A 14742-nucleotide genomic window follows, 5' to 3' on the forward strand; every position below is an offset into this window, starting at 1 on the left:
CCCCTAATCACCCTTGTGTGTATTTAGTCTGTGTGTTTCTGTTCGTCCTTTGTCAGGTCGTCTGTTGTTCACGTCATGTTTCATGTCCAGGTTGTTCTTGTTTGTTTAGTTCTCCCAGTTTAGGTTAATGTTAGTTTTGCTTCAGTTAGCCTTGCTCTTTGTTTGTACATTTCTTACCAGCCTCATTAAATGGCTCGCTTTTTGTTAATACCCAAGTTTTGGTTCCACGTTCCTTTTGTGTCTGCATTTTGGGTCCTCTTTACAAATTCCTACAGTCTACCTCCACCAGACTGTGACACTTCTAAAGTACACAAAAAATGACCCAAACATCCACAAGGTTTTACATTTTTGACAGTTTATTTGGCAAAATTATGCAATCACTTACTGACCCTTTACCAAATTGTGTAAAAATAAAATGTCTACATCAAGCTTTTTCTTTTTTTTTTTTTTTTAATTTACTGACTAAAATTACACAGCTTCTACCCTGTGATTCTGAGGAATTATGGTTGGACATTGACAGTACAGGTGCACTTGAGGTCTCTGAAGGAGGAGCAGTCAAAGTCAGCCAGGACGGTCTTCTTGCCAGTCTTCTTGGGAAGTAAGAAAAACGTAACACGAAACCTGTGGCTTGGTTTCAGGTCTGGAAGTCTGAGGGAAACATAAGAGTAAAACAGAACAGTTAAGGTTAATGTTTAATTTGTGAGACCGGATTGGTAAAAGCTTGTGTTCCTAGAACTGTGACGACAGGAGGAAGCTGCAAGATGGACCAAGGAGGTGAGCAGAAGTTTCTCCACTGGAATTTTGCTGTCCTGATTTCAATGGCCCATCCACTGTTTTACTCCACTGTTTTACACACCATTACAGAAATCTCAGGGACTGCTGAGCACTGTAGTCAGTGGCTAGATAAAGGGGAAAGACCCCAGCTGAGCCCCGAGACGTTAGGGACCCAAACCCAGGTGTGATCAGCTTCTAGTGAGCCTGTGTCATTTGAGGTGGTGTGAAGACGGAAATAATGCCATTGCTACATGGAGGAAAAACTGGTGCACACAACACTTGTTGTGTAAAACTGTACACAAGCATTTAGAATCCAGATAAGTTTAAATTATGCACACATGCTTACATGCAATTTTGCTCTCCGTCCACGAGACCACTTCCAGAAATAGTCAGAGTGCAATCTGTCAGTGTCTTGTTGACTGGGTTCATGAAAACCACTTCAGCAGTTGTGCTTTGGTTCACGCTTGCCAGACTGGGAGTCTAAAAGACAAAGATTTTACAGTTCAAAAACTTTTGCATATGCAATATTTTTCTCAACCAAAAATTAGAAACCACAACACGTATGTCACTTTCAGTTTATGCAACTTCTGCTATAAATATGACAGCCCACATCATACAACACCACAGATACAGGAGGTGCATGTTTTATACACAGTCATGCACATAGAAAAACACTCACTCTCTGACCATCGCGCATGATATCAGATAAAGGTTTGGGCACACTCAAGTGTTCCATCCCGAAGGACAAATATGAAATTTGGTATACATTAAAGACTGCCAACTGTAATAATGTGACCTAACTCCTCATGTAGCAATCAGTTTCAGTTTAACTGTACCAGCTCCATGACCAGTTACTTTTAAATACAAGACATGTCAACTGGCAGCGATGGTGCTTTTTGTTTTGTGCTAATTTAGCAAGTCTTTATTTCATTTCACATAATTATATTTATCATTAAAACAAGTACAGCAGGAGATAACAACAGCTGTGAGCTAATGTGTCAGTTGTTCTTCGAACAAAGCTACAGAATGATTACAGAGTGAGAGAGATGGTAGTTTTTTACTCACTGTGATGGAGATTGGAGGATCCAACAGAATGACATCATTCACTGCTAGGTAGACATTTTTCGGCTCCAGCTTATCTGTGACCATAGCTGAAATCTTCATGCTGTCAGAGTCCACCATGTGCTCATGGTACACCAAGAAGGGGACCAAGATAGGGATGGACAGATCTGGAGCAGACAGAGGGAGAGAATTATAGTTGTTGCAGTCTCTCATATGACCTGATCTCTCAATCTGTCTTTGAGGTATCTCTAATCTAAGAATAAACCCCACCCCACAAAAAACACTTCAGTCCTAGCCAATTGACTCACCTTTCCCAGGCAGCAGTGTCTCTTCCTTTACCTCACTCTGGATGTTTTCAACCGGTGAGCCATTGTATCTCATGGCCTGGACGCTGATATTGATGGACACAGGCCTGGCAGTGCTGCTCTCACTGTTCAGCACCAGCTTCAGACTCACGTCCTGACCGTCCATTGGCTTGGATACCTGCAGCATCACAAATAGAGGAATAAGGTACAATTCCCTGTGCACCAGGTTTATTATGCACAATTCCTTAAAATATGATTAAAAAGATATGCTTAAAACAACAGCTTGTGAGATTTGAGTTTTCTTAATTTAGATAAGCACTTTGCTTTTAGGTAACAACGGTAATGGTCATCTCTTTTTGAATAAGTTGTGGTTTTTGGGTGGTTTTTTGTTAAAATTGATTTACAATAGAGAGCATTAAGCACAGCCTTTGCTAATTTCAGCCAGTGGCTATAAACTATGAGTGATTCGTAATTAGACAGTATTCAGTGTGCTTCATGCACAAGATATAGTTAAAACGTAACGTTTTCATTCTCATTAAAGCACATACAGTAAAGACGAATGCAATCCTTAGTTCCAACAAAAACATTTGGCCCAATCACCACCACAGTTGTTAACATTAATGCTATTTGTGGGCCTCCTGATGACATTTCAAAAGAAAACTTGTCAGATGATGATCCTGCAAACAGCCAATCCACCAGTTATTCATCTAACTGGCTGCTCAGCTAGAGCAGGACAAGTGTGCTAAAATGGTCATACTGTAGACACTTGAGTATAGAACTGCATATAAGAGATAACACATTTCACATTGACAGTGCTTTTTTCAGTCCTTTTTATGGTTTTATGGGGTCTGGTGGATTGGATGAGCTTTTATTCATTAACTGTTTTGGTTAACTTATTAAAATTAATTTAAAAAGGCAACAGAGGTAACTTTTTGTTACATTTGTAATAATACAATTTTTTAGAAAATCCAGACACCAAGTAAGTACTAAAATAGATTTAAGATTCACTTAAATAGAAAAATAAAGAGATACAACAGGAACTCTGTGATGTACCTCTTTAAATTGGATGTTTATTTTTGGCTGTGGAACGATGCCCCCAGGAGATGTTCCGTTGGTACTGTTTGTGGCCCCTTCATTGCCCATTGTCTCCTTATTTCTGGAGAGGGCATATTTAAATACGGTTCTCTCCTTCTCAGTGCCTGTGGGGATTGAAAATGTTGTTGAGTTCAAGATTCACAAATTAATTTTTATCAAATAATATCAAATGTTCAGACCATAATGAAATGAACCTTCTCATTACTGATGAAGTTTATTACATCTTCATCTGCAATATATTTTGCAAATTCCTATTACTCCATTAGGTTTATATAGTTGAATTTTGAAATTCCCAATAATACAAAATGTGACATAAATTATGAAATAATTCACAGAAATAACTTTAATCTGTCAAAAGTAATAATAAATAAAAAATTCCATAAATCTTAACCAATGAAAGTCAGACATTGCTTTTCAACCATGCTTCAACTGAATTATTTAAAAAATAAATGCATGAAACAGGCCTGGACAAAAATGATGGTACCCCTAGAAAAGAATGAAAATAATGTGACCAACGGGACATGTATGTTAATCCAAAGTGTGTTCACTAATCAGCATCACAGGTGTCCACAATCTTGTAATCAGTCAGTGGGCCTATATATAGGACTCCAGGTAGTCAACTGTGTTGTTTGGTGATATGGTGTGTACCACACTCAACATGGACCAGAGGAAGCAAAGGAAAGAGTTGTCTCAGGAGATTAGAAAGAAAATAATGTTAAAGGTAAAGGCTACAAGACCATCTCCAAGCAGCTAGATATTCCTGTGACTACAGTTGCACATGCCATTCAGAAATTTAAGATCCATGGGACTGTAGCCAACCTCCCTGGATGTGGCCACAGGAGGAAAATTGATGACAAATCAAAGAGACGGATAATTCGCATGGTAACAAAAGCCCAGAAAGACTTCTAAAGAGATCCAAGCTAAGATTCATTCTCAAAGAACATCAGTGTTAGATCGCACCATCTGTTGTTGTTTGAGCCGAAGTAGGCTACATGGGAGATGACCAAGGAGGACACCATGGTTGAAAACAAATCATAAAAAAGCCAGACTGGAATATGTCAAGTTTCTGGGAGAATGTCCTGTGGACAGATGAGACAAAAATTTAACTTTTTGCCAAGGCACATCAGCTCTATGTTCACAGACGGAAAAATGAAGCATATCAAGAAAAGAACACTGTCCCAACTTTGAAACATGGGGGAGGCTCGGTTATGTTCTGGGACTGCTTTGCTGCATCTGGCACAGGGTGTCTCGAATCTGTGCAGGGTACAATGAAATCTCAAGACTACTCAATTCTAGAGAGAGACTAAGGGGAAAGCATTGGACTATTTTAAAGTGGCCTTCTATGAGCCCTGACCTCAATCCTATTGAGCACCTTTGAAAGGAGCTGAAACATGCAGTCTGGAAAAGGCGCCGTTCAAACTGGAAACAACTGGAGCAGTTTGCTTATGAGGAGTGGGCCAAAATACCTGCTGAGAGGTGCAGAAGTCTCATTGACAGTTACAGGAATCGTTTGATTGCAGTGATTGCCTCAAAAGGTTGTGCAACAAAATATTAAGCTGTGGGTACTATCATTTTTGTGTCCAGGCCTGTTTCATGCATTTTTTTTTTAATAATTCAGTTGAAGCATACTTGAAAAGCAATGTCTGACTTTCATTGGTTAAGATATATAGAATTTTTATTTATTACTTCTTTTGTCAGATTAAAGTTCTTTCTGTGAGCATTGTGAGTTTTTCTTTCATTGACTGAAGGGTACCAACAATTTTGTCCACGTGTGTATAGTTTCATAATATCAGGATGGCAATGGACGAAATGGTCAGCTCAAATCTTTGAGTTTGTCAGCTGAACTCACCTTCCTTGTACTTGTACTTGTCTGTTATGTCCAGCCTCGTGTTGGAGCCAACAGTCTTGGTGGAGATATTCTGTCCGACTGACTTGGTGTCAGAGAGCATTTTCATCATTGTGCCATCAGCTTTACACTGAACACAAAAAAACAATTTAGAACACAAAACTAGACATAAAACATTTCTGCCAAAGACTTCCTTCTAAATGTGATATTCATGTATTCATAGAGTCGAGCTATGTATACTAACCAGCCAGTCAATGCAGTCCGCATTGACCTCAGCAAAGACAAATGGGACATCATATTTGAGATCAGTTTCTCCATCCAAGATGGCTTTGACTGGGGCTGGACCGCAGCAGTATACACCTGCATATGTAGAGCAGCTCATTCAGACAAAGTGTTCAAACGCAATACTTAGAAATTAATCTTATATTTACTATCAATAAATTAAAGTAATAAAACAAAGGAAGAAACAGTTTAGACAAGAAATTTCATACCGTCACTCTTTTCCTGTGGTGTTGGATCCACAACTTGCCACCCGTCATATTTTCCATCCTTTGCCAGGTCAGTTCGGGTCATCCAGCACTCTAACCAGACGTGGAAGTTCCTTAAACAGATACAGAACACAACATTCTGATGTTGGAGTGAGTGGAAACTCAACACTGGATTTAGAAAGTCCAGAACAGTCAACAGAGCTGGACTAAGTGACAGCATAAGGAAATTAAAGTGGTTGATCAAAAACTGGGGGGTTGTTGATGATTTTGACAAATTAATTTAAACATGGACAATTACAAAGAAAGAATAATATACCATCTTCAGCTGCACCAAAGAGTAAAACAGTTAAATGTGAATTATAAAATATTAGGGCTCTCTCTTATAAGTCCTTTTTATTAAATGATTTAATAACTGACAACATATTAATTTGTTCTGCCTTACTGAAACCTGGTTACAACAGGTTATATCATGTTAGCTTAAATGAGTCCACACCCCCTCCATCCCACTGTCAGAATGCTTGAAACACAGGATGAGGAGGTAGAGTGACAACAATCTTCTACTTTTCTACTTCAATCTATTAATCAAATTAATCATAGACTTAGATGGAGTTTTAATTCATTTTGAAAGCCTAACTCTTGGCCTAGTCCACCATAACGGAAAAAATCAAAAGTCAGTTTTATGTTACTATCGATCTTCCTCCCGCCATCCTCCAGATATCATGGGAGGCCCCTGCAATAGCCTAGACCTACTGCAGCGTAACTAAGAGAGGATTCAGGGCCACCTGGTCCTTCCCTAACTACATGCTTAATAAAAAAGAAATGGTTTAAGTCTAATCTTAAAAATAGAGATGGTGTCTGTCTCCCAGTTCCAAACTAGGAACTGGTTTCACAGAACAGGGGCCTGAAAGCTGAGGACTCCCATTCTACTTTTAAATATTCCAGGAACCACAAGTAAATCAGCAGTGCAAAGTACAAATTAAATGAAAAGCCAGACCCTCCCCAGCCAAGACTCACAGACTTCATAGGTCCCTCAAACTGCCAGGCCTCTGGCTGAGGACCCGAGGTTAAAGGACAAACAAATCTCACATGCAGGGTGAGTGGGGAAAAAAATAAAATATATATCTATATATCTATATATATATTAGGGGTGCAACAATACTCATGTCGATATTGAACCGTTCAATACAGTGCTTTCGGTTCAGTACGCATATGTATCGAACAATACTAAATTTTAAATTTATTTTATCAACTTTTCTTCTGACGATGCTGTCTGTGTTGAGAGCTCAGTGGATCTGCGTTTGACTACTCTGTCTAGGCTGCACTGTCGAGCGCAGATCCACTGAGGTGCAGGCAAGCTAGCAAGACAGAAGCTAAGCTCTCCTTGCAACATGGCAAATTGAACCTCCCCCATCCTAATTCAGATCTGGCCTTTGGAACTATTTTGGTCTTCATGTGAAGTATGACCCTGAAGGTAAGCGCGTCATGGACAAAAGTAAAACAGTATTTGGATGAGACACGCAATGCTCAATTACATTGGTGGGAACTACTGCGTTAGCGCAGTTAGCTCGTTAACGTGTTGACGCCGTCCAGCTGAAGCACGGGGCGATCCGTGGTAGCTCGTTAACGGAGATTTGCTGTGTTGTGGCGTTAACATCATTTCAGATTAACGCTGACAGCACTAGTGGGAACACAACGAATATGACTGCACATTTACACCGACATCATCCTAGTGCAAAGACAAGTGGAAGCAGACAAAAACAACAAGCACGCATGCTACAAACTTTACCCGAGTCATTTAGACAGCCTTTAGCACGTGATTCTCCTTATGGGGACCTGATATGTTTCATATGCTGCTGAGAATATACCCCAGAAGAAGCGTATAGTATAGCTTTTATTTTGGAAAGAGTCATTTCTCTGTAATAAACTCTCGAGTAATTTCTCGATCAGATAGATTTATTATTTTATTACTTTGTTGTTTCAGCAACATTAAATTTAAAAACTGTACTTTTGAGTTAAAATATATATTTATAATTTTAATAAATGACAAATTAAAAAGGCATGAACATTTTTTTGTATCGAAAAAAATATCAAACCGTGACACCAAAGTATCGAACCGAACCGTGAATTTTGTGTATGTTGCACCCCTAATAGATAGATAGATAGATAGATAGATAGATAGATAGATAGATAGATAGATAGATAGATAGATAGATAGATAGATAGATAGATAAGTAGATAGATGTCTTACCAGACACTGTCCTTGGTCTCTTTCTCTCTCACTCCATAGTCAGCATGGTACACATCAATGGTGAGATTCTTGTTATTGTCATGAGCTGACTGGAAGTTGGTGATCACACGGCATGGGATGCCCAACAGACGCATTACTGGATCCCAAAAAACAAAGAAAACAGCCAAAAAAAGAAAAGAAGTGAATGAAGCATTTGTCAAATTGTACATTAGATTTTATTGTTAAATATCATTATTCTTAATGCTATGCCACTAGCTGGCCCAGTGATAGAAAGTTGTAAGTAAGGAAAAGACAGATGAGACCCCTGCATATCAGTAATATTATGAACTTCCAGAGAACATCTAGTATTATCCTACATTAGTACTTTGGTCTAGAAAATTGGCGGTTGTACTGTGAGTAAGGACTTGCAGAGTTAGTAAGTACCTGAACACATCACGCCAGCAAATACCCAGCACTGTCCATATTTGACTGATTGGCAGTTGATGTCATACCAGTGCTTGAGGATGGGATAGCTGCCAGACCAGTGAGTGGGTTCATTCCCACCCGAGTATGGACCTGACCACCGTCCCTCCACGACGCCATAGTCATCATTACTGTTGATCTGGAAGCAAAAAAGGAAAACAAAGTTCTCCTTCTTATATTGTGATTTATACAAGTGAGCTATGGTTTCCCTCAAAATGGTTATAAAACATTGATTAACAAAATGCCATAAACCATTCCTTCCTACATGTTACCTTGATTCCTTTTATATTTAAAGTATAATCCTTTAAATCACCCTTTTGCAGAAATGTTCTTTGCAAATAAAATACATCTGTACAGAACAGATGTATATTCATAAATATCCTACCATGGCGCTGACCACACGACTGACGTAGATGGGGTTACAGCGAGCAGAAACATCATTGGCTGCATTTGCCAGGTGTTTGGGGTTGACATCCAAGATCTTCAGACAAATCTTCACCATGTCTTCTTCAAACTGGGCAGGAAGAGAGCAGCTTATCTTAAACTACAGTGGTGTAAGTCATTCATACTTCATAGCAGAGCAAGTCTATTCATACTTATCGTCAAAAATTATCTACAGTAGTGTCAGATTGTATCTATGTGACTCACTGAGTCATTCTGTGTGAGTACATTCTTAAAATTTACCTGCAAGCAATTAGCAAACATAAATATGTTTTTGCTTATGCAAAGGTTGATGGTGGTTACATCTTCTTTCTCTTGTGTTAAACATTTATCAAGAATCTTAAATTATTCTAGATACTGTATACACCCCTTTAAATTAACCAGTTTTATTTTGCTTTATAGAAGATAAAATATTATAGTGGTGTGAAGACAATGGTGTTTAAACCCTTAAAATAAAATATGCAGTAGCAATAACATTTTAGCATTATTCAGTAGCTACCATTTTGAAAGATAAGATTGTGCCTTTTTAATATGGTGCTATTTGGTGTCTATTTATTAAACTCAGTGTCAAAAATCTAATAAACCTACACAAAGTGTGTTTGTATGTGTGTACTGGTTTTTCCTATCTTGGTGTAGACCAAAATCTAAAATGTACCATACTTGTGGGGCCCAACCAAAACCCAAGTCCCCATGAGTTTGAAGGCATTTTTCAGACTCAAAATGTGATTTTAGTGTCAGGGTTACAATTGGGTTATGGTTAGGTTTAGGGGAAGGGTTAGGGTTAGGCATTCATTTTTGATGGTTAGGATTAGGGTAAGCGGCTAGGGAAAGCATTATGTCAATGAGACAACACTCGACATATGTATGTGTGTGTGTGTGTGTGTGTGTGTGTGTGTGTGTGTGTGTGTGTGTGTGCGTGGTGTATACCTGCCCAAAGTCCCAGGGAACAGATCTGATGTAGTTCTCACTTCCACTATAGATTATGCCATGTTCATTCAACACATACTCCTGTCTCTGTGCCTCATCAGAGAGAGACACTGAATCATCTACAGTAAAAAGGACAGGGATAAATACTTAAGACATAAAGATCAATGGATAGTGTTTTTAAGGAAAACAACAGCAACAGATGAACAGTGTTGATGGACAGTTAGGCAAACTGGCAGCAGACAGAAAGATAACAAACCTACCAGGGCACCAGGGATTGAAGAGCACTACCAGAGTTGCCAACAAGGTTTCCTCGTTCCTATATCTGGCAGTTAAGTTGTACTTTCCGATTGGAGCGTCAGCTGGAGGGGTAATGGTCAAATTCAAGGAACCCGTTAGTGGGTAAGATCTCTTCTCAAGCTCCACCTTCCATACCGCCTTCGCTGACGGCGAACGGCTGATTTTGTCTGGAATACCAAAGCATGACTTTGTCCCCAGGTTCTCGGATGGATGTTTTCCTGTTGAGAGGATTCACAGAGGTAATAGGTAACTAGAGATAAACAATACAATACAATCAAACCGTTTTAACCACCAAAGATGGACATTATGAAAACTATCCTTCTTAAACCCGCATTAATTCTAATGACCAGCAGGTGGTGACTGTTTAAAAAAGTGCAGTTGCAAAGAAGACTATGAGAAAACAGCAGTAAGTAAGCACTTTAATGGTTTATGGTCGCAGTCCCTATTTTCAAATTTTACTGAATGCAACATCATGTTCCTGTTACAACGCTGTTCTTCATTATTATCAGAAACAATGCTCTATGAGTGACAAGTCACTAGTGCAGGTGTGTGTCGTGTTTCTCAGTCCTTTTCCTTGACATGTCAGTCAGGTCAAGGCTTTAAAACACCACTGTCTATAAACTGGTGGAAACTGTCACACCAACTGGATCCATCTTTAACTTACCGTCTATGGTCCCTGACAGGACCTTCCATGTCCAAAAAAAGAATTTAATAAACATAAATCAGTACCTTAAAGATGCATCATTACTCTTTTTTTTAAATTATGCATTAAAAGGGGAAATGGGTTCAAAGTTGAGCACAGTCCAAGAATAAATCTATGGAGCTATAAATGAGCATTATAGGTTACCATTTGAAAGTTTAGCCATGTTTACTAAGATATTGACCACATATACATGTACAACACAGAACAAGTAAATGTGTCTCATTATAGACTTGCACCTCTCACTCTATGACAGCTGGGGTAAATATTAACTTTCAAACTTGTTAGAATTTGCATTATGTACTGTACTTCCATGCACATTTCAATCATGCCAGTCACTGCCTCCCTTTTTAATTTCATGCCAACAAAGACATTGCAACCAATGACTGAAAGCAAAAGAAAAACTCTGGTCACATCCAACTGTGCTAGTAGGTGAAAGCCTTTAAGAAGTAAAGCTTAGTTTATTTACAACAGAGCCTTTCCCCTTTGTGTTATGTCTAGCTTTCTCCTCACCCTTTCAATTGTCTGCTCCACCCTCATTGCTATCACCTGACATAATTTCTCTTAATCTCTCTTTCTATTACTAAATATAAAACCTGCTCTCTGTTTGAAATATCTGGCTCCTGTGTTTAAGAGCTCTTTTTAAACTACACTAACACGCATGTATCTTTCATTTTTAATGGGTTTCACAAAGGTCTTGATAGACATCCATATTAAGAATTCCGAAACATTAATATTGCTGATAAAACAGAGAAAAAGAAGAAAATAGAGAAAACAGAAACAAGAAAAAAAACCCTCATAAAACACTGTTGATACATGGAAATCAATTTTCAAACAGTTCTTTTATTACTTCAATAAACAAAATCTATTAAAAGAAAGTTATATGCAATTTAAAAAATATCTTCATTGTATAACTACAGACCAACCTGTTTCTGCAGTGATGGTGAGCGGGTAAAGGTCAGGGTTGAAAGGTTGCGTCAGTTCAACTTTCACAGTGAACGGCTGACCTCTCCTCACAATCAGCTGATCCTTTGAGAGTTTTTTGGTGTGGTGTTCAGTGTTGTTGATCTCATAGTTGAGACCGACTCCTTTAAAAACTGGAAAAAATAAAAATATAACTGAAACAGACAAAATCAAAAGAATTGTGGCTAGTTTTCCAGGATACTGGAACCTTCATCCTGTTAATGTCTTTTGTGTGTGTGTGTGTGTGTGTGTGTGTGTGTGTGTGTGTGTGTGTGTGTGTGTGTGTGTTTTCCTTTCCCTTTTCTCTCCATATGTTTGCCTTAAATGTCAAATTAACTATTCCACACTTAAGGACTAAAGCCCACAGTGGTGATATGTTTACTCCATCTTTTCAAACTGTCAAGAATTGCACCTTTACTTTGACAAAGTTTACTTGCTGAGTTCAAATCTGAAAACCCCTTTCCTCCAACATGTCCTACTTTTTAGTTATGATGTTGATGCAAGAACTGGACAATTAGGATGACTGAACAGAAACAGCAACACATTTCAGCATTTAAGAAGTAAGTTTGGTCTTGAGATAAGAAAAGCCAGATGTTTCATTCTAAGGTTATTTATAGATGTCTGCTCAAGAAATGGATAAATGTAAGCACAATAATTTAATGGAGCTCAGAAGGTAAAGCAGGTCATCTAATCGGAGAGTTAGTGATTCAATCCCTGGCTGCTTCAGTCTGCCTGCCAAAGAACATTGGACAAGATTAAACCCCTAGTTGTTCTCTGATGTCTCCGTCAGAGTATACATATTAGACAGAAAGTACTGAGGCATAAAAAAGTGCTTGTGTAATGTGTGTGAATGAGGCATGCTGTATAAAAATCAATCTGGCATACTGGTATTTAAACTGACTTGAACCTGGACCTAATTTTGTTTTACAGAACATATTTTGGATTTTCACGGTTGTGAGATAATGACCACAGGCACGCCGTTAGCTTTGTCTGGGTTTTGTTTTTTATTGTGATAAAGTTGAGCATATCACAAAAAAATCTTCACTTGCTTTAATCCAATGCATTTTTATTCCCCAGAAGCTTTTTTAAAGAAACTGCAAAGGTGACTGAAGTCACATCATCTATAAGCATTTTATGATATTGTATTTAATTTACCAGATAAAAACTGACACAGATGCAACCTTTTCTAAAAATCTCTTTTTTATTTTGCTTTTGCTTCTAACAAACCATGTGATATAATATTATGTAAATACATTTTATTATGTAAATAATACATCTTGTGTTAAAAAGAAAATGTAAATAACAATACATTCTTCATGCATACAATATATATAAGGTGCGATGTATTGTAAATGATGGTAAAATTCAGTTAATGTACATTCAAAAGTTGCTGTACTTACTTGACCGTCTGGTCTCCGATGACATCTTTCTAGACTTTCTGCAGCAGTTTAAGTACAGCGAGAAGCTCTCTGGAAGGCGCTGACCATCACACTGACAGGATACGCTGAACCATGGTGGATTTTAAACCAACTCCTACACCCATCCCCATTTCACAAACTAGATTAACCAGCTAGACTAGCCATTTCCTGGTTGTTCAAAAGCTGCTTGCGCGTGCGCACGCATGCACACACACACACACACACACACACACACACACACACACACACACACACACACACAGGGTAAAGAATCTTACCAAAACCTGGATCGACTCCAGAAATTAATAACTTTTAAGCAAGATTAAACTGCACCCCTGGCAAAAAATAAATAAATCAAATTCCATTTAGCAATCAAAACTGAACCCATTGCATGACCTCACTGTCAGAGGTGTCATTATGGACCTGACGGTAATTTGTGGATTCCAGTTTGTGACTGCTAATGTGATTTAACCTGCAACGCATGCATGCATCACACAATGAGCACAAACCTGGATTAGAACTTTACATGCTGCTTTATTTACTCTAAGTACAATATGCATCAGTTTAAAATAAATACTTGCTGATAATTCACAGGTAATTTAGTATAATACATTGCACTAATTATGTATGGAGGGTTTCATCCCAAGTCAAGCATCTTGTGACTGTATGTTAAGCAGAAGGAAGGAGGCCGGGAATAGTGAGTGCCAGAATCCCTATCAAGAATGAGACAACAAACATCCATAAGTACGTCAGAAAGAACTGATCACGTGCTTAGTGAATACATCAGGCAGCAGAAACCCAAGAAAGAAGATGAGTGAGAAGAAGAACCATTATGGATGGATAGATTGCATATACCAGATAGAAGAAGGGTGGAAGATGCTATCAAGTATGGCATTCATGGAATGCCATAACCAAGTAGCCGGCACAGTACAATGGAACGTCTGTGCCAAGTATAGACTGGAAGTCCCAAGGTCAAAATGGCATACTAGGGTGGGTTGAGAATGTCCAAGCTAAGATCTTGTGGGTCTTCCAGATTCAGATGAACAAACTGGTAATGGCTAACCAATGAGAAATAGTAGTTGTGGACAGGCACAGGAAGATGGCCATAGGGACAGATGTAGCTATACCAAGTAATAGCAACATCAGGAAAAAGGAACATGAAAAGCTGAGAGAGGTGCTTGAGAAAATATGGAGGGTGAAGGCAACAGTGGTCCAGCAGTTTCCAGGAATGACATCTGAGATCTCTTTCCAGAAGAGGGCAGGATTAGGAATTAAAAATATATTGTGCAGGACTCTAAATTTGGGATTAAAAAATAATAATCTACATCTATCTATATAGATAACTATCTATATATTCAACTATCTATATATTGTCTCTCTTACTTGTAGGCTTTCACTATGATACACAGGCTTCCTCAAGGGTGTTCTTGACTTGGTTAGATGTTTTTCTTAACCGTGGAAATAATTCAGCATGCACTCTAGTTGTCTTACGTGGTCTTTCAAGCCTTTTGGTGTTGCTGAGGTAGTAAATACCATTAACTTGTTTTAACAACTGATTTGGGCAATTCTAAAGTTTCTGCTGTCTCTTTGTTAGATTTATTTGTGTTTTTCAGTCTGATCACCTCCATCACTTGCACTAACATCTCTTTGGGCCTCTTATTTAAAATTAAATTTGAATTACAGCAAAGAGCTTGCCGTGTTAGTCCATTTGATTTA

At 38.4% G+C, this 14742-nt stretch overlaps 1 protein-coding gene across 1 annotated transcript; it reads right to left on the reverse strand.

Annotated features, from left to right (window-relative positions):
• Positions 1–338: 338 nt before the first annotated feature.
• Positions 339–13113, reverse strand: LOC102201191 (protein-glutamine gamma-glutamyltransferase E-like). The gene is made up of 15 exons (XM_005724380.1): positions 13009–13113; positions 11572–11742; positions 9909–10163; positions 9649–9767; positions 8666–8794; positions 8242–8419; positions 7819–7954; positions 5574–5683; positions 5327–5442; positions 5086–5212; positions 3195–3340; positions 2145–2319; positions 1840–2003; positions 1121–1254; positions 339–648 (listed from the first exon to the last, which is right to left on the reverse strand). Exons 1-15 carry the CDS (start codon positions 13031–13033, stop codon positions 501–503), a joined length of 2133 nt encoding a protein of 710 aa, XP_005724437.1. The 5' UTR covers positions 13034–13113; the 3' UTR covers positions 339–500.
• Positions 13114–14742: the final 1629 nt, after the last annotated feature.

The sequence above is a fragment of the Pundamilia nyererei genome, unplaced genomic scaffold, assembly GCF_000239375.1.
Source record: "Pundamilia nyererei isolate P.nyererei 1_Seehausen unplaced genomic scaffold, PunNye1.0 scaffold00012, whole genome shotgun sequence".
In the NCBI taxonomy this organism is placed as follows: Eukaryota; Metazoa; Chordata; class Actinopteri; order Cichliformes; family Cichlidae; genus Pundamilia; species Pundamilia nyererei.

Bases quoted from the DNA above. Each gene is read 5' to 3' on its own strand.
- LOC102201191 (XM_005724380.1), bottom strand. From the start codon at position 13,033: ATGTCATCGGAGACCAGACGGTCAA. The intron at 8,795-9,648 runs GTATACACCACG...CTTCCTGCCCAG, and splicing joins TTCCCTGGGACTTTGGGCAG to TTTGAAGAAGACATGGTGAA. The intron at 649-1,120 runs GTAAGCATGTGT...TGTTTCCCTCAG, and splicing joins GACGGAGAGCAAAATTGCAT to ACTTCCAGACCTGAAACCAA.